Here is a 24,167-nt window from a genome sequence, read left to right on the forward strand (position 1 = left end):
TATAGTTGTTTTCCTTTTGAATATTCAACTATTACTGCAGGTTATTTCCTCCAGTTGTGGTTTACGGCACATTTCAATGTTATTGATGCTGTACATAATACATTCCCTCACAGAAATAACTGAAAATGCCACAGTAAATAGAATCCAGTATGGGATTGAGTATGATGATGCAGATAATACTTGGTTTATATTTTATACTGCTGTTCAAAAGCTTAGGATCAGTATAATTTTTCTTTTTAAAGAAATTGGTACTTTTGAGCAAGAATGCACTAAATTGATGAAAGACATGTACATTATTTTTAACTTAAAGAATCCTGAAAAAAAAAAAAAAATCAGTTTAAACAAAAATATTATGCAACAACTGTTTTTAACGTTGCAAGAAATGTTTCTTGAGCACCAAATTGGGATGATTTCTGATGATTTTCGTGTGACACTGACGATTGCAGTTTTTGATGATTAATGTTAAGTTTTGGAATGATATTATTAAGTATACTGTGACATTGAAGACTGACATAATGTTTTATGTTATGTTAGCTTTTAAATTTACTGTTTGTATGTTTGTAAAATCTTACCAACACCAAACTTTTGAACAGCAGTGTATACATATAAACCAACCAACCAGTAATGATATACTATACATGGAATAAATACCATACAGGAAGCTGCTTGGCACATCTTTAAAGAAGCCAATGGTGAGCAAATTCTTCCTTTAAAAAGTCCATGTGCTCAGTGAGCAAAAAAAAAAAAAAACCTTATTCAGATACATACTTTCATGGTTATGAAAGTCATGGCACAGTGTTCTAGAGTGGACAGCTTGGCCACATCTCTTAACAAAGACTCCCATGAGACACTGTAAACAAATTACTAACAAACCTCCTAAAATCCCTTCTGAAGGCTGGAGGAGGCCGTATCTGTGGTGTCTGCACTCATGTTTTGTTGGGCTGGTGCTTTGGCTGTTTTGTGTTGTGTTGAGCTGATATATTTTTGGGGTAGCAGGGAGGAGGGGTAGCGGACGGCGGATGACAGAACTCCTTGATCGTTACGGTGAGGAGGTTAGCTGTGATGTCCGTCACGACCACATTGGCACATTTGGAGGTCATGTCAGGATGCCAGTCCAAATCTTCCTCTTCCTCTGATGGTTCCTCCGACACGGGCACCTCTGGGACTTTGAGCGGATGACGGCCAGAGAAGGGATGGCGTCGCCGCAATCGCCTGTCCATTTCATGAGGTACGGAGAGGTCCAGGATGTGTTCGTTGTCTTCTGAGGATGACGAGGCAGAGGACGATGAGGAAAACATAGGAGAAGATGGAAGAGCAGAAGGAGCCGAGCTGTTTTTGGATGCTACAGGTTGAGCGCTGAGTTTGTGAAGGGCAGGATCTTGGGTCTTGGTTGCGGAGGCCTTGGGCGGCAATGAGGAATGCTGGGATTGGGTTTGTTGTGGAGAGGGTGGCTCGCCATCTGAAACTTCCGAGCTTGAGTTTGACGCAGGCAGTTCATCAAGAGTCTGACTTTTGGACACGTCCACCTTTGAACTTTGGGAGGAAGAGAGATTGTTTGTTGTGCTATTACGACTCTCTCCACTTTGAGTCTGGTTCTCGGCATTGCTCAGGGACTGAGAATCGAAGAGTTTCCCGAAAACAGGAAACCCAGAACCTCTAATGGTGGGCTGGATTCCTCTGTAGGACACCTCTCCAAACCGCCTGTTTTTCCCAATCACCCTGTTCCGGGACGGAATCTTCTGCCGCCCAAAATGCGACTGTTGGGAGGAGGGTACGTGTGTCCTTCTACTATTAGCAGCTGTGCCGTTCCCAGCCTTGTCAACCACTTTGAGGTTCAGAATGACACGTCCTTTCTTTACTTCCCTGGGTTTGACTTTACGATTGAGAATGCGGACCGTTTCTGAGAAAGGACTGACTGTTGGACGGGACGAAAAAGGACTGGAGGGACCGACTGTATGATCTGGGCGGGGCAAGGGCCGACGTGCCATGCGATGGCAGCGGTGAATGTCTTTCTTCAGTTTGGGCTGAGCGGTGCCCGACTGCAGTTTAGCGTTGGAAGGGGCGGTTGGGGTGTAGGACGGTGCAGCCGAGGGCGGAGGAAGCTTGGAATGCTGCTGAGGACGAGTGTGCTTGAACTCCGGGACTCTTGAGGAAGTCTCTGCAACCTGTGCTCTTGACTAAATAATTGGGAAAAGTCAAAAATTATTAACTTACTAAAGGTATAGTTTGCCAAAAAAATTTAATTCTGTCATTATTCACTCACCCTCATGTCGATCCAAACAAATAAGACTTTTGTTTATATTTGAAACACAAATAAAGATATTTTTGTCCTCCTATTTAAAGTCCATTCACCCAAAAACATACATACTTGACATGCAAGAACCAATGAGGTTTGGTTTTGAGAGTCACGCAAGAATACTCACAAGAACCGATGAGGATGCGTGTAGAGCAAGAATGTTCACGCTTCCGTTTGCTATATTTGATGTGCTCTGTGTATGTTCTTTGATCAGTGTTTATATGTAAATTAAAGCCTAAATTAAATCCGTTCAAAGCAAACTTCATAAGATTAGGATAAAAATGCTTGATTCCTATGAATCTCTTTGCAATCTCTTTATGAACATCAAACTTGTGCTTGCATTGACTAGAGGTCTGCATTCCCACGGGACCTGATACAAGTGTGGCGCAGAACATGTTTTGAATTTCTGATACTGAGGTGTGTGCGGGAAGTGGGAGAAATAAATAATTTTCAGAAATAAATTTCGGGTTGTATATGACAGCAATGGAAAGAGCCTTGCTTTTGCCTGCAGCAACAAGGTCAGAAGCATCACGTGTGTGTGTGAACTGGGTAAAAAAAGCCTACGGCACCTGAGGGAGAGAGAATCACACTGAAACAGGACTGAAATATGTAGATCTCTGCATCTGGGATTTTAGGCGCGAGAGCTGGAATAAACGTATTTTTAGCAGAAAATGAAAAATGAATCCTGCGCAGGTTTCATTAAAAATACCTCAATTTGTGTTTAGAAGTTAAAAAAAAGTCTTATGGATTGGGAATGACGGAATGGGAATGATGACAGAATTTAAAATTTGGGGATATATTTTTTTATATTTTAAAAGCATATTTCCAAACAATTAACTAGATGAGTTTGCACACCATAAAATACATTTCTTTTCAGTCAGATGGTATTGCTGACGTACCTTCAGAAGTAACGTTTTAGGTTTCGGGCCTCTCTTTTTAGGTCCATACATCTCCTGCTCCCGCTCTCTGTGTAAAAATACGAGTTGTTAAAAGGGTTTGTGATGGAGTTTCATTGTTTGTGCCAGTTTCAAACATCCTCTTTAGCAAAAGCATGACTACAAAGTTTTACTTCAGACTGAGTATTCATGTGATGTGGCTGCAGATGTCTGTGTGAATGCTTCCTGTGGGTATGCAGGAAAGAGTTGATCTAGCTCTGAATCAGGGAGACCACTTCAAACAGAAGCGCCAACTGTCACAAACGAATTTAACGCTCACGATTGCATGAGTTGACATTTTGCATAAGTCCATTTCCTTTCAATGTTAATCAGGAGCAAAAATGAACAGCACACAACTCACTTTTGTTCAAATGCTGCAACGAGTCGTTCATCTAGGATGTTCTCCTCAGGTTCCCACGTGCTGTACCTGCAAAACATCCAGATCACTTAACATCCATGACTCATTAGATATACAAAACTTAACTAATGGATCAAATTTCTGTTCACTTACTTTATTGCCCATCCTTTCCATTTCACTAGGTACTCCATCCGTCCCTATGGAAAAGACAGATCAGATTCCGTTCCCAACATTTCTGGACGATATCTTTTATTGACAGAATATTTCATCAAGATCACTCTGTTATTATTTACTCTCCTTCCTGCAGTTATTAAACCACATGCTGTTATTTTTTAACGAAACACGTGAATAGATATCCTTTAAGAATCTTTACTCTGCGTGTTCTATACAGATGATGCTTCAGAGTTCAAAAACACAGTGTAAATATATCATAAAAGTAATCCATACCCATTCATTCTAAAACCGCTTGTCCTATATAGGGTTGTGAATTAGTCAACATGACAAAACTCATTCAAGACTCTAGAGCACTTAAGATATACTCAAGGGGAACACTTTTAAGATTCCTTTTCCATTGTATGGAAAAATTATAGTAAGTCATGTAATCTTGGAAGAGAGTAAATGTTGACAAAAACGCCTATACATGATCCTGACCCCATAAATGTAATATTAAAACATATCCATTCAGTAATGAACTCAATCAAATCCACGCGCATGCGTAGTGTAACACAATATACAAAAAGTTCTTTCATGTATTTAGTATCAGGGGATGCTGGTCATTTGACGATCAACGTTTTGTTCCGTACCGTCCCTGAAGAAAAAAAATCGCCGGTCGCACTGAAAACAAAAACAAACAGCGAGTCGAACGCAATAACGAGTGGTTGCTACGCGACGCGACGCCACAGATAGTCTATAGAACGTAAACATTCCATTATAAATTTACGAAACTATCATCCTGCACACGCGCGAAATGCGCTGTTTGACTGATTTTAACGCACTGTAAAGAGCTCCTCAACTTAAGCGATAGTGCTAGCGTTCTAGTTGGAAAGCGTCGCGTCGCGCTGCACGCCTGCAGTGTCGATGGGGTGTCAGACGAACCGGCCTTTGTCAAAAATTTGCACTCCGGGCAGACACAAAAAAGCTAATGCGCTAACAGCACCAGTTCCAGCTGGCGCTGCTCCAACCTAAACGACCTTACACAATACACGGAGCTCGAAAACGAGCAACTCTAAGTCAAATTAGTGCCCTAAAAAATGATTGCATACACAACTGCGCGTAATACAAGCGGTTTTATGATTGCATAGGAAAGCATGGTGCTCTGTTGCAGTTCAGTGCACTGCGCTGGGTCCGCAGGGCTGAAGTTTAGTGCGTATGTAGGCCGCAGTGAAAGGAAATAACACGAGTGTTAATAATAAACACACTGACCTTACGGATGCGGCGCTTCAGGATGGCCTCAGCGGCAAACACTCGGTCCCCTGCCGCAGACAGCTCCATCTTTAGTGGGACAGCAGAGACGTTCTTCCGCGGAAGCGATGGAGAGATCCTGCGCCGTGGAGGAGTGAACCAAAAACGCGCGCGCGCGCCTCGAACACAGCGGCCCATGCAAGAATGCACTGGTCTACAGATAATAGACATTGGGGAAAAAGAGGAAGAAGATCTATCTATCTATCTATGCTCTATATCTCAGTATAGCCTACTTAATTTTTATACATCTTTTTATATTATCATTATATTTTATACATTTCAAAATCATAGGGGTTATGACATAAATGAGAGTTGTTGTAAAAGAATATAATTATTTTCCAAGCCCAAACAAGTGTATGTAAAATACTTGTTTGGGTCTGAATGAAAAAGAGTCAAATGCGTACATGTAAAGGTAAAGGCTTTAGCAAAGGTTTCTGATCACTGCACTTTAAAAATGCAAAAATATTGGCAATTCAACACCAGTTCTGTCTCCTATCACAGGTGTGCAGTGTTTACGGCAGGTGTCTAACCTCAGTCACACTTTTATTACTCTGCACTGTTCAATAATTCACAGGCCACACGGGTGACAATAGCTCACTGTTTCCCTCTCTCTCTCTCTCTCTCTCTCTCTCTCTCTCTCTCACACACACACACACACACACACACACACAAACACTGATTTATATATTTGTCTATATATGTGTGTATATAAGGGGACAAAAGGGAGACAGCAGTGGGTCATCTGTCAGTCTGTTTGTCTGTTGTTTAGTCAGTGGATGTTGTTTATTTGTTTGTTGTATCACGGTGTCAGCTCAAGATGTCAGGACAAAACAGTGATCAACTGCACCGCACCACTCTGGCCATTTATACGGTAAGCCTGAAGCCTCTCACTGATACACAATCACATGTACGTATATTAACTGAGTAAAACAAGATTAATAAAGTACATGGACATTCATTTACATTTATAAGAAATTTGTTGCCTATATGTTTTTAAAAATGTAATTCAGAAGTAATAATTAAAGATAAATTATTACATTGTTACAGCATGAAGCATAATTGTGTGTGTAAATACACACACACATATACATACATATACATACACATTATTATTTACAAAATATTCTATAAATTATAAAATATTAAAATTATAAAAAATTATAGAGAGAGTTTATTGCTATAATGTAAAATATTACTAAGTTATTGTACAGTTTATATAGAGAAAAATTATATATATATATATATATATATATATATATATATATATATATATATATATATATATATATATATATATATATATACATATATAAATATATATAAATCAGTATTTTTCAAAAGTGATTTTAGATATAGGCCGTTTTGTTGTGACAAACAGCAACCAAGGTGACAGATTGATGTGGAGTGACAGTATGTGTTGACATTTGATGTTATCGGACTCTCATTCTTACACTGTTTGTCCATCCACTTAGAGCATAATGGAGCAGTTCAACCCAGGTCTGCAGAGACTGGTGACACTGGGAAACAACTACATTCAGGCTTTCCAAGGCAAGTCAACTTGAGAAAGAATGAATGCAGATAGAAAGACTGAAAAAGCTGAAAGAAGGAAGAAGGAAGAAGGAAAGCAAAGTTTTTGAACTTTGGCCTGCCGGCTGTCACTGATGATAATAAGTTAGCATTGCTGCGGCGTCATTGGCTGATTCAATATCATTGTTTAATGACTGTCTATTTTATGAGTCTTGAGTTTCACTAACCCACTAACTCGCTGTACTTGTGAAAGACTTTAATCTTTTGAAAGATGACTATCAAGCAGTGTTCTATTAGTTTGATAGTCATCTTTCAACAGATTAAAGAACCAATAAAAGAACCTTTTTTATATATTGTTTTTGGTAATCGGAAAATGAATATTTGACTTGATATCAGCCCTTAAAGAAAAAAAAATGGTGTTTCAAACAAAACTAAACATTTCACTTCAGCCCAAAGAAAAAAGAGACAAAAGTGGCCATTAGGAACAGGATATAAAATGTGATTAAAACAAGACAACAAATAAGCAGATTAAACAAGACAAATTGCAAATATATAAATGATAAATGGTCTGTCTAACAAGTCTTAAATGGTTGGTTCAAGAACAGAATTACAATTTTGTCATCATATACTTCCACATGTCATTCCAGACCTGTATCGCTTTTTTTTTTTTCTGCAGAACACAAAAGAAACCAGATAGTTATGTGAAGACAAAACAGGCTTTTTAAAATCTTCTTCACCATAGCTCTCAAACTCATTTACAGTTGCAAATATTACAGCATTGTCTAAATATAATTAAAATACATTTGAATATTCAAATATATCATGCAGGTTTGTTGTATCAGGTTCATTGTCATTGACTCCAATGTCACTGGTACAGTGGCAAGTTAAGAGTAAACGATGGCAGAATTTGAATTTTTGTGTGAACTAGTCCTTTAATATCTTAACGAATTTAAATAAAATGTAACCTTTTAACTTGTTTTAATAATTAATCTTGTTTTCATGATGTTTAAATAGTATCACTTATAAAATTAGACTTACACTGCAAATGAATCAAAATATTAGTATACTTAATATCTATTTAATATTATTACTTAATTTATTTTTATTTTATTTTATACATTTCAAAACCATTATATCATTATATGTCATAGTTATAGGTAATAATATATCATATACGATATTTCATATTTTGTTAAATTGTAAATATGTTGTAAGAGTGTGCTTAGTGGATAATGAAGGAAATGAGAGAATATAAGAATATAATTGTTTTTCAAAGAAGCTTATAATAAAACATTTTTGTGTCTGTCTCAATGAAAATTAAACTGAGTGAAGAAAATAAAAGCATCCACCAAATCCATTAATGTGACCCTGGACCCCAAAACCAGTCATAGCACAGGCATATTTGTAGCAATCACCAACAAAACATTGTATGGGTCAAAATTATTGATTTTTCTTTTATGCCACAAATCTTTAGGATATTAAATAAATATCATGTTCCATGAAGATATTTTATACATTTCCTACCATAAATATATCAAAACTTTTTGATTCGTAATAAGCATTGCTGCTAAGAACTTCATTTGGCAATTTTTTTCTCAGTATTTTTTTTATATATTTTTATTTATTTATTTATTTTGTACCCTAAGATTCCAGATTTTAAAATAGTTGTATACCAAATATTGTCCTATCCCAAAAAACCATACATCAATGGAAAGCTTTGTGACTGGTTTTGTGGTCCATGGTCACAAATGTAATGTAAATAATGTCAAGCACTAGCAAAGCACTTCACTGAGAAAAATTCAAAAATATAGGTGATCCAACACCAGTCCTGTCTCCTGTCTCATATTTAAATCACACAAGTTAGATTTGAGCACTACGATAGAAGGCAAAGAAGGGTTAACCTTTACTTTTTGTGTGAATTAGTCTTTGATATCTAAATGAAGCTAATTGATCTTGTTTTAAGGATGCTAAGATATTATTACTGTTACTGTTACAAAATCATACAGTGGTAAATGAATTAAATCTATGTGTATATCTATAGCCCTGGCCGTCACCAGTGAAGCCTATTTCAGTGCTCTGTCTAAGATGGGTGAACAGGCCATGCAGACCATGTCATCGCGTTTGATGGGTAAGCTTTTATTTCCTCTTATCATTTAATTTCCTTTCACACTTTTAAATTATAGCAGGACATGTTTCTGTCAAACTCAGGGATTTTTGATACACAGTTCATATTCATATTTTTCTGATAAATATGTTGCCTACTTTCCATCGCAGGGACAGAGCGGGAAAGAAAGAGAGTTATGTGTGTTTATTGAGGGTGATAAATTGGGAGGGAGACAGTGCCCTTCACACACTCATATTGTACTTTGCTCTTGTAAATTCACTATGTTCCTCCTCGGTTGTGTGTGTGTGTGTGTTTATTTATAGCTGACATCTATCACCCTGTTGTGGTTTAATGGAAAAATTTCATTAAATTTCAATGGTGCTTTTATTGCTATGAATCATATTTTATGATCACAGAGAGATTGTATGAGAGCGTGTGTGTGTGTGTGTGTGTGTGTGTGAGTTTTGTAGTCAATATCAGATAACTGCACCTCCTCTGTGATGTTAAATAATAAATGGTGACACAACGTCAGCTTGCCAGTGCAACCTTTGGAGGCTAATACTTTAACACATGGACACTCAAGAAAAGGCAGTTATGTTTGCTTTGCAGGTGATGTTTTGATCCAGATCTCAGACAGTCAGAGGAGACTCACCAATGAGCTGGAGGGAGTGGTGCGTTACCGATCCTCCTCTATTGACCAATCATTCGATATCTTCTGCTCCTATGATGACATTGTTGACATAATGCATGTTTGATCGTCTGTACGACCAATCCCATGTTTAACGAGTCTGTGTGATTGATTCAGTTCCGCTGGTTCCACTCCGAGGTCCTTCGAGAGATGGACGACAATGTCAGACTAGATAAAGAATACATATTGGTGAGTTGTTTGGTATATTTTGCAAATGCAAACAGAAAATGTAAACTTTAAGAACAGAAAACATGCATAAACAACTAAAATTAGGAGTATAATTAATATTTACCTAATTAAAGATACTTTATCCTTCAGCCAACTCAGAACAAGGAACATTATGTGATTACAATGAATCTAAATATTGAAACTAAAATGATGTTGATGTTGATGTGGTTGGTTTACTTTCTCCTCCAGAACAGCAGGAGGCGCTATGAGACGGAAGTGAGAAACCAGGCATCGGCACTGGAGAGACAGATGAGGCGAGGGGTCCCACAGGTGAGAGCAGTGTGTGACCCTTGCTAAATGGCACACTAGATTTAAACATTTCTGTGTTCGTGGCATCCAGAGGACTGTAGACTGTCTCATTTGTCATGTTTAGATTCAGAAAGCAGATAAAAAATAAAAATAAAATTACAGAAATACAGAAATTTTATGAAAAAAACAAAACATTTGTCTCCAACTAAACAGCTATTTTTTAGAGTGTTGAAGCATTAGAGGCATTATTGTCATTCATGATGGTGCAAAATATGAAAAATATCATGATAATGATGTTTATGGTAATAATGTTGATGGATCTGCGTAGGACGGCAGCGAATATGTGCACTTTCTCAGAGAGTGTCAGAGAGAGGCGTTAAAGGAGGAAGAAAGAAGATATCGATTCTTGGCAGAGAAACACAGCAGCTTCACCCAGTCCATTGCATATCTCATGAACAAGGTTAATATCATTACTTTTTAATAGTTTTTATCCATAATTAACTAACTGCTTAATGGGGTGTAACCAAAGTGATGTGGAGATATTATTAAGGAGAATTTGTGTCTAGTGTTGTCGTAAAAGTTTGCCATATCAATTGTTTGCCTAATTATTTCGATTTTTTGAAAGGGGGAAAAATCTTTGGACAAGACAAAATATTTGGGTAGCCTCATACTACATAAAATGTTTTTTTTAGAATATGACTTTTTTTTCTGGCAATTAAAAGTTGTTTGTAAGTGCTCAGTTTGATCAATGTGTGTTTAAATGTTTTATTCCTCCCACAGACAGGGGGCGGCCTGCAAAACAGAGCCGAGGGGTGGAAAGATCTGGTGAATCACACGAGAGAATCCCGTCCACGCACTCCTTCACGAGTGGAGGACAGCATTGTGAGATATAATGATATTATAGATATAATGATAAATCTTGCATTGGATCTAACTTTAATATATATTACAATGTATTATATTACATTAATTAATAAAAAAAAAACATATTATATATATATATATATATATATATATATATATATATATATATATATATATATATATATATATATATATATATATATATATTATTTTTTTTTTTTGAAAATAGTAAATTATTTTTAAATAAAATTCACTTATTGTTTTTTTTACATTTCAATGTTGTGTAATTGTCTGTGTAATTCTCTCAGCTTGATGTAAACCGCTGGGCAGAGCAACCACTGGGCACGGTTCCCTCTAGAGGTGTGGAGAGCTTATTTTGAAATGATAAAAGACATCTGTGAATATTGCGCACTGTTTTTTGTGTTTAACATGGCAAATTTTTCTCCTCTTCATCTTAGGCCCCTCCCCTCAGCCCAGTCGTTCCAACTCCAACTCAGGATTGGCTGGAGGCAAAGTGATGCGAGCACTGGTGCCCCACCCTCCCTCTGCAAACTCCACCCTCCTGCCGTTCTCCCGAGGAGAAACCATCACCCTCCTGGTTAAAGAGCCGAGGAACGGCTGGCTGTTCGGCCGCTCTGACAGCTCTGGACGGTGAGAGAACTTTCACACTTAGTCTACATTGATCCAGATACATATGAATACAGCATTTTCATTTCATAATGTTCTGTCAACATTAGCATTTTCAAGCTTAATTCCAAACGTTCTCGCTGAAATGTCATACTGTAATAAAGTTATCATGCTATTCTTATGGCACAATTATTTTATTAGCAAAATATCTCACCAAGTGATGGTGAGTCCAGGTAACAATCACCATTGCATGTATTACTTAAGACACAATTGCCCTCATATTTGCCAAAGGACAGCAATTGCATATGCAATTGCATATTGTGTTATCTTATCTTATCTTATATAATATGAAGACTGAACAAAGTAACATTTATCTTTAGCCACACTATGAATGTAAATAAAACATAGCAGGCATATATTAGTAATATCTATCAGTACAATATGCATCACATGCATTATCATTTTAAAGTACTTCCGTTTTTACAGCCCACGCTACAACATGATAAGTGATCAGTTTTATCCACTCAGCAGGGCATCTTTTAAAAGTTTCATATGGCTGGTAATCATAAAGTCCTTATTTCAAACTCCAGTGTCCATTCATGAAAAGGAGAGTTGCTGTATTCTCTTCAGTGATGCACTGAAACAAATAAAGTGCTCAGATGGACCACCTGATTTAGTTTCCTTTTCATTTGATCTGCATTGCAGGCAAGGCTGGTTCCCTGCTGCTTATGTAGGGCCCATGGATGAACCACCTGGACCTCCTCTCTCCAGGTAAGCCGATACGGCACCTTTTCCCAACACCTGCGCATCTGCGCTTCAGTCTCATGAACTTTGACCTCTTTCTCTGTTCAGTAGCAGCTCTTTCAGAAGCAGCAGCAGTATGAGTAACCTCCTCAACCAACCCGTGAGCAGCAGGCAACAAACAGCTCCACCTGCACCTGCACCTGCACCTGCACCTCCGCCACCACCACCTCCGTCAACCAGATCCAGCAATTCCCGGCCAGTCACTCCCACACCTTCAGAAAACAGAGTGAGGCCTGTTCAAACCAACATAAACAGTGTTCCATGGAAAAGTCACCTACTGTGTATGAGTTTGTTTCTTCTGCTGAACACAAAAGAAGTTATTTTGAAGAATGTGGGCAACCAAGTAGTTGATGGTAGCCATTGACTCCAAAGTATTTTTTTTCATACCATGGAAGCCAATGGCTACCAGCATCTGTTTGGTTACCAACATTTTTCAAAATATATTTGTTTGTGCTCAACACAAGAAAGAAACTCATGCAGGGCTGTACATTTACATTTACAGCAGAATTTACATTTTTGTGTAAATTATCCCGTTAATAACACATTTTTGTTCAGTAATGTAACTTTTTTCTGAATAGAAATTAATTTAGATTCAGAATATTCAATTATTTTAAGTTAAACAATTATTTTTCATAATAAAATTATTACATTTTTATTACAAATGCTGATGGATAAAATTAAATAAACCATTTATCCTTCAGCAAGACTGTGAAAAGTGAACTATATGACTAAATTGTCAATTTCAGCTAAAAAGGAAAAGTTATTACATTTTAATGCAAGATTATGAAAATTAAAAATGAACATTCATTGTGTAATGTTCACATTTAGAGAAAGAACACGTATTAAGAAAGTAAACAGGGTCCAGTTTGATTCATGTGAGACTTTTATAATTGAAGAAAAATGAGCACAATCTGTTTCTTCCATTAAACAACACATTAATAATATTGCACGCAAAGTAAAAATTAACATGCAGCAACTGTAATGTAGTAATCCTTTGAGGGACTGTGTCTGTATTCTGATGTGGTTTCATTTTTGAAGATCTGCTGATGCTCAGAATATTTTAAATCCCTGGAGAGATTCCTGACTGTAAGCTAATGTAAATGTGGAGATGAGACGAGAACAGGCTGGCGTTGAATTTTAAGTGTCAGTTCTTACTGTGGCCAGCAGGGGCACTGTGGTGAAGTGCTGTTCTCCACCACACCTCATCCTTCATTCTGGTGGCTGCAAGGGGGCAGCTCTTTCTGCTGACGGTCTGTGTGTGTGAGTGTGTGTGTGTTTGATGTGATCCTCTGATATACCACAAAAGGGCTACAATTATACAGTATATGAGCCTATTACTTCCTTTTGCATTTGTTGTGGTTTGCTGTGGCTATATACTTGTCTTGTGATTTTGTCATTTAAGGAAGTATTTCTTTAAAAGCGTATATCCAGAAATCTGCTCGGGTACTTAAACTTTATGACAAGAACAGGGCTACAATGATGCCATAGAAGAACCATTTTGGGTTCTTTAAAGAACCTTTCAGTGAACAGTTCTTAAAAGAACCATTTTGTGAAGAACATTTTAATAATCTAAAGAACCTTTTCCACTAAAAAGAACATTTTAAGCAATGGAAAGGTTCCATGGATTTGAAATGTTCTTCAATGCCAGTAAAGAACCTTTATTTTTAAGAGTATGGGGTAGTTTCAGTACACTTCTCTGGATTCAGCATCACATTTGTCTGGTTTTGTTGTGACGCAAGTAGTTGAAAACTGTTCTAAAACAATCATCAGTGCTAAATAACTTCTCTTATTTTATTTTTACAGAGACAAGATGACTATGAGTCTCGACCACAACTTTTTCCAAGGTTGGTAGAAAGAAATTGTTTCATATCCATTAACCCCTTAATTGTGTTGCTTTTTGTTTTCTACGATCTATATGGCAGATCTATGATCTATGTTCATTTTTTCTCTCTGTTTCCAGAGGCACAAATCCATTTGCCACTGTGAAGCTTAAACCCACTAAAACCAATGACAGATCAGCTCCACGCATATGAATAATATTTCAACCAATGGCACGTCAGCTCCTTAACAGTTCTTCAATAGCTAATCAGTGCTCCACATTTTACTGTACATTGTTCAGCCATTTTCAAAAACATTAATTTTCCAGCATAATCAGTACAAAGCATCACATTTAGGACAAAACGACTCAAGAATGATCAATCACTAGTCTTTAAAAGTCCATTAAAGCAGGCAGTTAAGATAATTTACCTTTATCTTCAGGCTGTTGGAGGGTCTGTGGCAGCAAACACAATTAATAACACTCCTTTACATGAAATGGCCCCATAAATATTTCGGCACTTAAGTCACACTTAAAATATATGAATTTCACGAAGTGGCATATTCGAACAAACACTGTGCTTTATTAGATGTGTGAAGTCAGTTCTTCTCAAGTTCATGCAGGTGCAGTTCATCACATTAACTATGAACATGTTGAACTAACATCTGATGAAATCTTATTTTTGTGAAATGTTTGGCTTGAAAAGTGTCAAGTGAAACTTCTTTAAAATAGGTCCACTTGGTTTGATATTTTGTCACATAATGCAATGACATTTTTAAATGTGGCGTACATGTCTAAATATTTTGTCATTTCTGTGTATTTAAAACATCACTTCCGTTCTCTTGAAGTTTTATATGCTGGACTTGTTCTTACTAAACAGGAAATGTAAATGCAGGTCAGCCCAGGTCAGCTTTTAAGTGCTGAGATAAGTGCGTCTTTTCCACCTTAATTGTATATAATTTGCATTATGCTAGCAAAACACCTCTTAAAGCATCACGTGTCCTCTGAATGCACTTTATAAATGTATACTGTCATGTTTGTTCATGACAATGTTGCTGTTGGGGCTGGTTTAACTACAGTTCCTCTGGGACCCCAGTGTCTCTGATAAGCGACTATCAGTCTCTCTCTCCTTCTCTGTGCTTGAACTTTGTCTGTCGGCTCAGTTAATTCATCTGATGCGTCCAATTATAAGCTGCCCCTAAATTGGCTGTTCTGTCTGCTTAAGTGCCTAAAAAGTGAATGTTCATTTTAACCTTGACAGTAATTGGTGTGACCTTCTCCTGAAGTGTCAAGCCCATTAGTTCAAACCCATTTGTAGGGATGTCTTGTATGTTATCAGCATTTCTTTCTTTTTTTTTTTTTTGAGGGAATCTTTTCCTGTTTAATTGATGTTGAATATCAAAAACAGAAATATGTGCCTATATCACAGCTGTAATTTACATCTGTTATGATTTGACCAGTGGCTACAGGAAAAGATACAATGTACAGTCTTTCTTGTAGATATCTTGGACTAATTCTTTACACCTTGAGAGGTTTAATAAATAAAATAATGTTGATTTAGTGGCTCTGTGTTGTTCAGGACTAAAAAACAGTGATGCCGCTAACTTTTTCACATCCCATTTTAATTCCAGTATATGACCATTTCCCCAAGAATAAATTTAGCTTTTTCTTTTTTTTACTTCCTGCCTTTCAAATTCCCGTTTACTGTGGGCTGCAGCCAATTCCATTTAAATACATACCCATGAATAAAAAGAGAAAGTTAATCCTTTAATCAAAAATTTTAAAACCCTGTCAAACATACCATCCTTCCAACTAATTATAATAATAAAAAAAAAGAACACTAGAACTCTTGAGGTATTTTCTCTTTATTTTCTTTTCTTTCACAACTTGACCTCTTTCTTCTTTTGGTGTGTTTCACAACGGCTTGTTAACAGTGGGATGGAGAGAGTTTAGAGGGGAGGAGAGGAGCGAAGGAGGAAGATAAAGACAGATGAAGAATAGTGGATGATCAACAATGCGGTGTTTTCTTTTCTATTATATCTACATATTGCCAGCATGAAGTTTTGCCCTGTTAAAGGTCGCTTGGTCTATACACTAGCAGAAACACTCACTTTTTTATAAAAAGGAAAATAAATAGCATGACGGTCAGCGTGTGTGATTGTGTGTAGGGAGGTGTTCAGAAAGGGCCGTGCAAGCGAGTGAGGGTGTGTAAGTGAGTGTGTGTGTGTGCTTCAGGGAGGTTAGGCTGAGGTGTCGAGGTCAAAGGGTCATAAGGTATGAACAGGCCAAGAGTCGGAGTCACTTATTCACAAACCAGAGCAGCAAACTCTGAAAAAGGAAGAGATAGAGTGATTATTAGCATTTTTGATAAAGTGCATGTTATGGGTTAGTAGAAGTGTCATATTCATAAGGACTCCACAATAATTTAAAATGTAATCAGTTCTGAAAATTTTGTGCGTGTCTGATTGAAATGACTCTTATGAACCAGTTCTTTTTAATGAGTCAGTCTAAAAGATTCACACTTGTTTGTGAGTTAGCCGTTTGAATTAGACTCGCTAGTCACTCACTCAGTGAATCATTCAATGAAGTGGGATTTGAATCATGATCTTTTTTCATTCTGTAGCAGGAACAGGCTTCCATATAAATCAACCATGAATCATTACTTGAAATTAAAGATTTAAACAGTCTTTTTTTGTCTGGAGCCCTGCCCATTCAAACTGAGGAAGCATGTTGGGATTTGAAACCAGGTATATTTAGTCGCTAATCTAAAACTAGACTAACACAGCTTACACTTCTATAAAGAACTAGTATGTTTTTTATATTTCAAAAGAAAGTGTTTTCTTATCTTATCACTTATCAAGTAAGTCAGGGCTCCCACTGGTGCCCCCTCAAAAAATAAATAAATGAATAGATGTGTGACGCCCCTGCTGTTCTGGTATATTGCTTTATTTTACCTTCTGCTCCAATCTTTCCATCTCCATCTTTGTCCGCAGCCTGCAGGAATGCTTTGGTCTCCTTATCACTCAGGTCTCTCCCGTCTGTAGCGAAATGCTTGAAAACAAACCTGCACAGAGGAAACAGAGCGAGTCTAACAAATGTATTGTGTGCTTACCTATACTCTGAGAGTTTCAATTACAAATCTAACGGGTTACAAGTTATCTGTTTGTAGTGTAGAAGTGATGCAGTCTTACTTAAGTTCCTCCTCCTCTATAAAGCCACTACTGTCTGCATCCAGGATGTGGAAAGCCTTCTTCACATCTTCAGCCGACTTAGCCTTCAGTCCAACCATCTCAAAAAACCTCTTGGGGTCAAATGAGTCGACGGCTACAAGAAGGTTGCAAAAAACAGAAAGAATCACTGACATTGAAACTAGGAGGAGTTTACATGAAAATGCAAATTTTGTCATCTTTTCCTCACACTCATGTCATTCCAAACCTGTTTTGCTTTGTTTTGTTGAACACAAAAGGTGAATTTTCTCTTGATATAATGGAAGTAAATAGAGTTTGGGACTGTCAAGCTTTAAATAGAACCATAAAAAGCAAGTAGTTTGTGCTAATTGTATATATATTTCAAGTGTTCTGAAGTCACATAATAGTTATGTGAGACAAACAGACTGAAAACAGATGGAAAAAAACAGATTTATGGTTTGGATCCCTTAAAACCTGCCCTCTGCTTTGGCTCTCTAATCATATATGCTGGCATTAGACAGATTTGATATAGTTGAGTGGAAGATTTTCAGTAAAATTGTTTGAAATATAGTCATGTGAATTACTTTTATGTGAATTACTTTTTCTAGCTTAATAGCCCCAGTCCTTGTCAACTTTCATTATAATAAAAATAAAAGAACCAGGATATTAAATCACAATTTTGGCTTCTAATAATTATAAAAACAAGATAATAAAGATAAAACAATTATTGCCATTTTCTTGTTTGTCATTTGCATTAAAAATCCAGTTAAAGTGGTGCTCTTAAGCCCCTCCCTAAATGTTAAGCAGATTTCAACAGGGTATTTAAACAAATGTATTTAAATGTATTATTTTACTTTGTTTGTATTTCTGCATCGTTTCTAAATTAACAAGTTCAAGGAAATCCACTGCACATTTTTTTAAGTCAAGTATTTTTTATAGTGTTTCCAAAGTCCGAGTAACCATGTTAATTAATCATGATCTTTCTGTAATTATGTAATAATCTTTTTTTCCCTGTAATTATGATGGAAGTTATGATTTCTCTTTCTCACTAGAGAATGACAGAATAAAGGGCCATTCAAACAGAATGCATTATGAATTTAACAGGAGATGCATGGCAATGGAATGTAAAACCGCAAGCTCACAAGACACTTTTCAAGAGTTGAACTTTTAAAATTTAGCTGCAATGCTCATTTCCGTGTCATGCTTGAAACTGCAAAAGATGTGAAATGTGATCGCAATGGTCAAAGAGATCTAGCACACAGAAAAAGGGGGAAAACATCACAGCTGAATCAAAAAAGTGAACAGCCCCTAAAAAAGAGGCAGTTTTACAATCATTTACACTTATAAAAATTGTGATTAATACTATTTGTTTTCAGTTTTTTTTAACCATATTTTAGAGTAAAAGTAAATATGTGAAGAAGAAATGAAAGCATGAAACTCAGGATGGCATGGAAAAATAATCACCTTGAAAGGCATCCAGGGCTTTCTTAATGTCATCAGTGTTGAGGATGCTGTTCATCGCCATTTCTACAACTGCAAAAAGAGACATAGGCAGAGAAAAAGAAAGAAAAATCAGCATCGGTGTACTGTATAGTAAAAAAAGAAAAGAAAAAAAAAGCAATGCAGCATGAAACTATGCAGCTGTACGGCGCAAGATCATGAAAAGAAGGAATTGATAAAAGGCCCTCAAGAAGTCATAAATTATGGACCAGTTTCGAGGGGTGAGAGAACGTCAAACACTTGATGTGTGTGTGTATGTGATTCTTTTAAACCACACAGCTCAGGTCCAACTCCAGATCAGAGGGAAAACATCTCGAAGGCTTCTATATCTGCCATCACATCCTGCAAAACAGAGGCTCCAGCGCCCACAATCCTTCAGTGTTTCCTCAGGTGAACTGCCAGAGACATTACCACTATCAGGTGTATAAACGGTCATCCAGAGATCCGCTTTGCCTCAGAGTCTGGCTTCAGTCCAGACCAGCAGCTGAGAGACAATCTCAGAGAGCACAGAGTCAGAGATCGAGATCAAAGATGACTTTAGCTGGAAATATGTTTTTTAATCAGCACACATTCAGTTAACACTTCCTCAGCAGATTTTTAGCAGATTTTTCTACTGAGTCCTTCACCTGCACTGAGTCCGTTTCCCCACACCAGGCAGTATTGGTAATGTGCAGGTGCACAGTGAAAGTACAGACTGTATTTTTCCCTTTCAGCTGGCTCCTCGTTTCATTGATCTGGATCAGGCGGGGGTCAGCTGGACAATAAATGAGCTTCAGCTCTGCTGACTGGAACACAGCGCAACTGCTGACTTTCCTCAGTGACGTTTGCTACAGCGAGATCTGCTCAACGGATGTGAAGGTTTAATGTTGAAGTCGGCTGAGCTGGCAAAGCCAAACATGCAGCACAACTGTTTTCAACACTGATAGTAAGAAAAGTTGTTTTTTAGCAGCAAATTAGCATATTAAAATGATTTCTGAAATGACACTGAAGACTAGAGTAATGATGAAAATCTAGATTACGTGTGTCATATGATGACGCTTTTATCCAAAGCCACTCACCCTCCAAATATTACCAGGACAATCTCTCTGGTGCAACCTGGGACGTTAAATAACTGCTTCTTTATTGATCACTTTTCTTTTCCAGGTAAATGATAACACTAACAGACGTATATGTCATAACAGTTATGCTGAAATTACTACTAAAATGAACAGTCACTTCAAACACAACAGTTGGACATTAAAGCATACCGTTACAGTTCTTTCCCTCTGAATTTTGATCATTTTTACTAACCTTTATGAGCAAAAGAGACAGAAGGGTTGGTGTTCACTCAGAAAGTCCGGTGTGTTGTGTGAGGATGCACTACGGTCGCCACGGCAACTCTCAAACTGTCAACTGAATATAACAGTCACTCTGAATTTAAAAAATGCAGCTCTATTGGCTTCAGTGTACACTCATTATAACACAATAGAGTGGCATTTTGATGTACATTTTAATACACACACATGTAAATAATAAATAATATAATGTTCTTGAGACCAGAATGTAATGTGGGGGGGGGAGGGGGTCTCTCAAAGTTTTGAACAGGTTTTGCTAATTGACATTAGACCTCAGCCGAGGTGTCACCGTCTTTAATGCTTACTTGAGGTTAAAGGTGTAACAGAAAGAGGAGGGAGAGAGAACAATGCCCCAGTTTCTCTTTTTTGATCTTACAGGGCTTCACACATCTGTTTTAGAAAATAAAATAGTGTCTTGCTCCAGGCCTGCATTAAAGTGTGTCTTCACACCACACTGTTTGTATTGTTAATCTCCGTTTCTCTCTACAGACCCCTTTCTCTCTTCTATCTGATTTTATTTCTTAATTTTCACACCCCTCTTTGCCCTCTTTGATATCTCTCCTCACTCTCCCATCAGTCTCTTGATAAGCATCTCTCCATAATGATCCCATTCTCTCTGTTTCCATCCCCATACACTCCTCTTCTTAATAAATGAAGTCGCTCAGTTAACAAAAATACCTTAGTGGGTCCTTTTTGCCCTGTATGGGTCTGAATGTTAAGTTTTAATTCTACATGTTAAGACTAGTAATGCTATATTCTGATACCAGTCCAGAAAGTGTCTGTGAAATCAAAATGAAATACTGTGACATGCTATGAGTCCCAGTACTATGCACTTCAGATGGTAGATTTTCCCTTTCAACAAAGTACATACTTTTAGTATACTACTACATGCATTAGAATGTAGCCTATGTCTCATAATGGTTCAAAATAAGTTAAATGAAATACAGTAAAATACACATATCAAATAACTATGTGTTGAGTACAGATATAGGATTGCTATAAAAAATAGTAGGCTAAATCGTGTGCACGACTTACTATTTCATTCCCTCGATTTATAAATTGTGCCACGATTTACTAATTTGTTCCCTCGATGTACTAAAACGTGCACACGATTACCATTTCATTCCCTTGATTTACTAATTCTTTCCCTCGATTTGCTAAATCATTTGCACACGATTTGCTAAATCATGCACACGGATTAGAAAATAGAAACGATTTAGTAAATTGAGGGAACAACAATATCGTGCGTATTTCCCTCAATTTGCTAAATCATGCACATGATTTATATGTGTGTGTGTGTGTGTGTGTGTGTGTGTAATTTTATAAATAAAAAAAAAGAGAAGGAGAGATATGTTGCTATGCCAGCTAAATAAATTGAAATTGAAACTAGAAATAAATAAAAACTGAAACTGAACTAAACTAAAACCGGAATAAAACTGGATTAAAATACATTTAAATTTGCTACAAGTTGAAAACTATAATGAAAACTGAAAATATTAAAATGAAATCTTATCCAAAATATTAATAAAACATATAATAGTATACAAATACTAAAATATGACTGATACAAAATAACTTATGATGCTGCGAATGACAATTTCCTGCCATGTTTGTCACAAATATTATTCCAATTGTCATAGGGTAATGAATATAATTAATAAATAATAAAATGTAAAATATATGAATAAATAAAATTTCTAAATTAAAAAAGGCAAAAATACAGTTTCATGGCCAATACTACTACTACTACTACTACTTTTACTACTACTAATAACTTTATTAAATACAAGATTTTAACTACATTTTCTAGATGATACCAATTGTGTAACCAAAAAAAAAAAAAAAAATTGTTTGTTCACAATTTTTTTTTTTTTTTTTTTTGCCCTGGAAAAAAAAAAAAAAAATAGGACCCTTCACTGTCCATTCAACCAGAAATATGAATCATATAATATCTACACTACAGAGGTACTGCACTTACTAGCTCTATCTTCGAGGGATGGTGCTACAAGCCCTCTAAGACTTTTTCCTCTTTGTGTCTTTCACATCTCTCACTGGTTGTTTCCCAGAAGGCACCATTCTTCTTGTAAGGCTTTCCCCTTTCCTTCCAACTTTCACCCAGTCTCCAATTCCCCTTTCTGAGGGCTAATTTCATCTCTCTGCAGCATAGCGAAACCCCGAGGCCCTGGAGAACCATCTCTAATCCTGCAGCATCGCTGGGTGTAACTGTCAGCCCTCAAGAGCCCCGCTGGCAGCAGGGCCAGGGAATGTCGAGATTGCCGGAGATGGAGATGAAAGAGAGCTGGAGAGAGAGAGGATTCGGCAATAATAACCGTGGCTACAGCTGCCATGGAGAGCTGCTCCTAATGCCCTGACCTCAAATACATTTGACCTCTAGTCTCAGTTAAAACCACCAAACAGTTGCTTTTAACACACTAGCACTTACAAACATACAATAGCCTACGTCTGCAGGACAAGGGTAGTGAAGTGTCACGTATTATAAGAGCGTGTGTTGGGGAAGTTACTTTGAAACAGCAGCTCCCCATACAAGCCACTCATACTTTAAAGCAGATCAACTAAAGTCAATATCCATTTGAACAAGTAGCAGGTAATGCATTCTCTTTCACACGCAATGCAGGCAAAAACATGACACGGAGTGACTGGTTGATAACCGGACGCCTCTGGCAGCTTTGTAATGGGAACACAGTATTCAGTGACAGAAACACAGCCACACACGCACACACTCTCTATTCATACTGTCTCAGAGATCAAGAGAGGAAAAGAAACAAAAGAATATTCCACTCCGCTTTCATCAATAATGAACACACGGGAGAGAAGGAAACACAATTTTTAACAACAAATAGCAGTGAAAATGTCACTGGAGGTAAAAACGCACGTCATGAACAAGTTAAGCAAGGTCAAGTCTGAAGACCTTTACAAACAAGTGCGACTTGGAGCGAAACAGCACAAAGGTCAGCAGCAGACTCTTCTCTCAGTGCGACTTGGAGCGAAACAGCACAAAGGTCAGCAGCAGACTCTTCTCCGGCTGCTGTTTTTCTAAGTAAGCTGGAGTACTTATACTTCATGATACTTCATGAATTTTTTATGCATCTACTTTAGGAGAGTCAAGGTTTTCGGAACAGTATGTGAATTAGAAACAAAACAAAACGTATTTACAGTGGCAGATATAAACAGGACTGTAACAAATCACACTAATTGTACATAACATTATCAGAACAGTGATAAGCATAGCTGTTATAACAAATAATATTTAACCAATTAATAAGTTTAGACTTCTGGGAACATATAACAACAATGATAATTATTTGTAGTCTTGCTGATTAATTGAAACAAGCAGTCATGTTTAATGCTTCCAGTACTGAATATGTGATTTAGTCAGCCGTTTTCTATAAATACCTTTTCATTACAAGTCAAACATTAATTTTCGTCTATCTAATGTTGTTTAAAGGGCACCTATTGTGCCCCTTTTTACAATATGTAATTAAAGGGATACTACACCCCAAAATGAAAATTTTGTCATTAATCATTTACCCCCATGTCGTTCCAAACCCGTAAAGGCTTCGTTCGTCTTCTGAACACAATTTAAGAAATTATAAATGAAAACCGGGAGGCTTGAGACTGTCCCATAGACTGCCAGGTAAATAACAGTGTGAAGGTCCATTAAAGGTATGAAAGTCGTCATCAGAATACTCCATCTCCCATCAGACGTGCAATCTGGGTTATATGAAGCAACGGGAACACTGTTTGTAAGCAAAGAAAACAAAAATAATGACTTTATTCAACAATTCCTTTGTCAACGGTCTCCTCTGTGTCTCTCCATATCACTGTATGCTCTTCTGTGTCCTCCGCGCCACAAGGATGCGCTGTTTCTATATGTATTTAGCTTTGATTTGGAATAAAGCAGTGCATCCTTGTGGCGCGGATGATACAGAAGAGCATACACAGCATACAGTGATATAGAGATGGAGGAGACTGTTGACAAAGGAACTGTTGAATAAAGTCATTATTGTTTTTTTCGCTTACAAAAATTGTTGCCGTCACTTCATATATCCTAGATTGCACGTATGATGGCAGATGGAGTATTCTGACAATGACTTTCATACCTTTTATGGACCTTGACACTGTTATTTATTTGGCAGTTTATGGTACAGTCACAGGCCTCCCGGTTTT

The 24,167-nt window shown here is 37.2% G+C and overlaps 3 protein-coding genes across 6 annotated transcripts in view; 1 reads left to right on the plus strand and 2 right to left on the minus strand.

The window, feature by feature from the left end:
- Nucleotides 1–543: 543 nt before the first annotated feature.
- LOC109053813 (chromobox protein homolog 6-like) lies at nucleotides 544–5,170 on the minus strand. 2 transcript variants are annotated; one of them, XM_042720704.1, is made up of 5 exons: nucleotides 5,012–5,170; nucleotides 3,743–3,786; nucleotides 3,593–3,658; nucleotides 3,196–3,262; nucleotides 544–2,177 (listed from the first exon to the last, which is right to left on the minus strand). In XM_042720704.1, the coding sequence occupies exons 1-5, from the start codon at nucleotides 5,078–5,080 to the stop codon at nucleotides 927–929; spliced, it is 1,497 nt and encodes a 498-aa protein (XP_042576638.1). In that variant the 5' UTR covers nucleotides 5,081–5,170; the 3' UTR covers nucleotides 544–926. The 2 variants fall into 2 exon arrangements, with proteins under 2 accessions (XP_042576638.1, XP_042576639.1); XM_042720705.1 differs by having other exon boundaries at nucleotides 4,393–5,148.
- Nucleotides 5,171–5,766: 596 nt separating this feature from the next.
- Nucleotides 5,767–15,520, plus strand: baiap2l2a (BAR/IMD domain containing adaptor protein 2 like 2a). Of its 2 annotated transcripts, none has more exons than XM_042720706.1 (14): nucleotides 5,767–5,921; nucleotides 6,523–6,598; nucleotides 8,619–8,705; nucleotides 9,291–9,352; nucleotides 9,487–9,558; nucleotides 9,787–9,867; nucleotides 10,175–10,306; nucleotides 10,627–10,728; nucleotides 11,019–11,070; nucleotides 11,169–11,361; nucleotides 12,043–12,108; nucleotides 12,190–12,367; nucleotides 13,945–13,985; nucleotides 14,102–15,520. In XM_042720706.1, exons 1-14 carry the CDS (start codon nucleotides 5,868–5,870, stop codon nucleotides 14,172–14,174), a joined length of 1,269 nt encoding a protein of 422 aa, XP_042576640.1. In that variant the 5' UTR covers nucleotides 5,767–5,867; the 3' UTR covers nucleotides 14,175–15,520. The 2 variants fall into 2 exon arrangements, with proteins under 2 accessions (XP_042576640.1, XP_042576641.1); XM_042720707.1 differs by having other exon boundaries at nucleotides 12,193–12,367.
- A 284-nt stretch (nucleotides 15,521–15,804) lies between these two features.
- The window catches only part of LOC109060208 (parvalbumin, muscle-like), a 38,235-nt gene continuing 29,872 nt past the window's right edge, over nucleotides 15,805–24,167 (minus strand). Inside the window, exons 1-5 of one of the 2 annotated variants that reach the window (XM_019077361.2) lie at nucleotides 19,936–20,046; nucleotides 18,610–18,678; nucleotides 17,149–17,281; nucleotides 16,912–17,021; nucleotides 15,805–16,285 (exon numbers count right to left, since the gene is read on the minus strand). In XM_019077361.2, coding sequence (XP_018932906.1) covers nucleotides 16,260–16,285; nucleotides 16,912–17,021; nucleotides 17,149–17,281; nucleotides 18,610–18,670 — 330 coding nt within the window. In that variant the 5' untranslated portion in view covers nucleotides 18,671–18,678; nucleotides 19,936–20,046 and the 3' untranslated portion in view covers nucleotides 15,805–16,259. Of the gene's footprint in view, nucleotides 16,286–16,911; nucleotides 17,022–17,148; nucleotides 17,282–18,609; nucleotides 18,679–19,935; nucleotides 20,047–24,167 lie in introns of those variants that run through there. The other variant, XM_019077362.2, reaches the window with a different exon arrangement.

The sequence above is a fragment of the Cyprinus carpio genome, chromosome B3 (assembly GCF_018340385.1).
Source record: "Cyprinus carpio isolate SPL01 chromosome B3, ASM1834038v1, whole genome shotgun sequence".
NCBI lineage: Eukaryota > Metazoa > Chordata > Actinopteri > Cypriniformes > Cyprinidae > Cyprinus > Cyprinus carpio.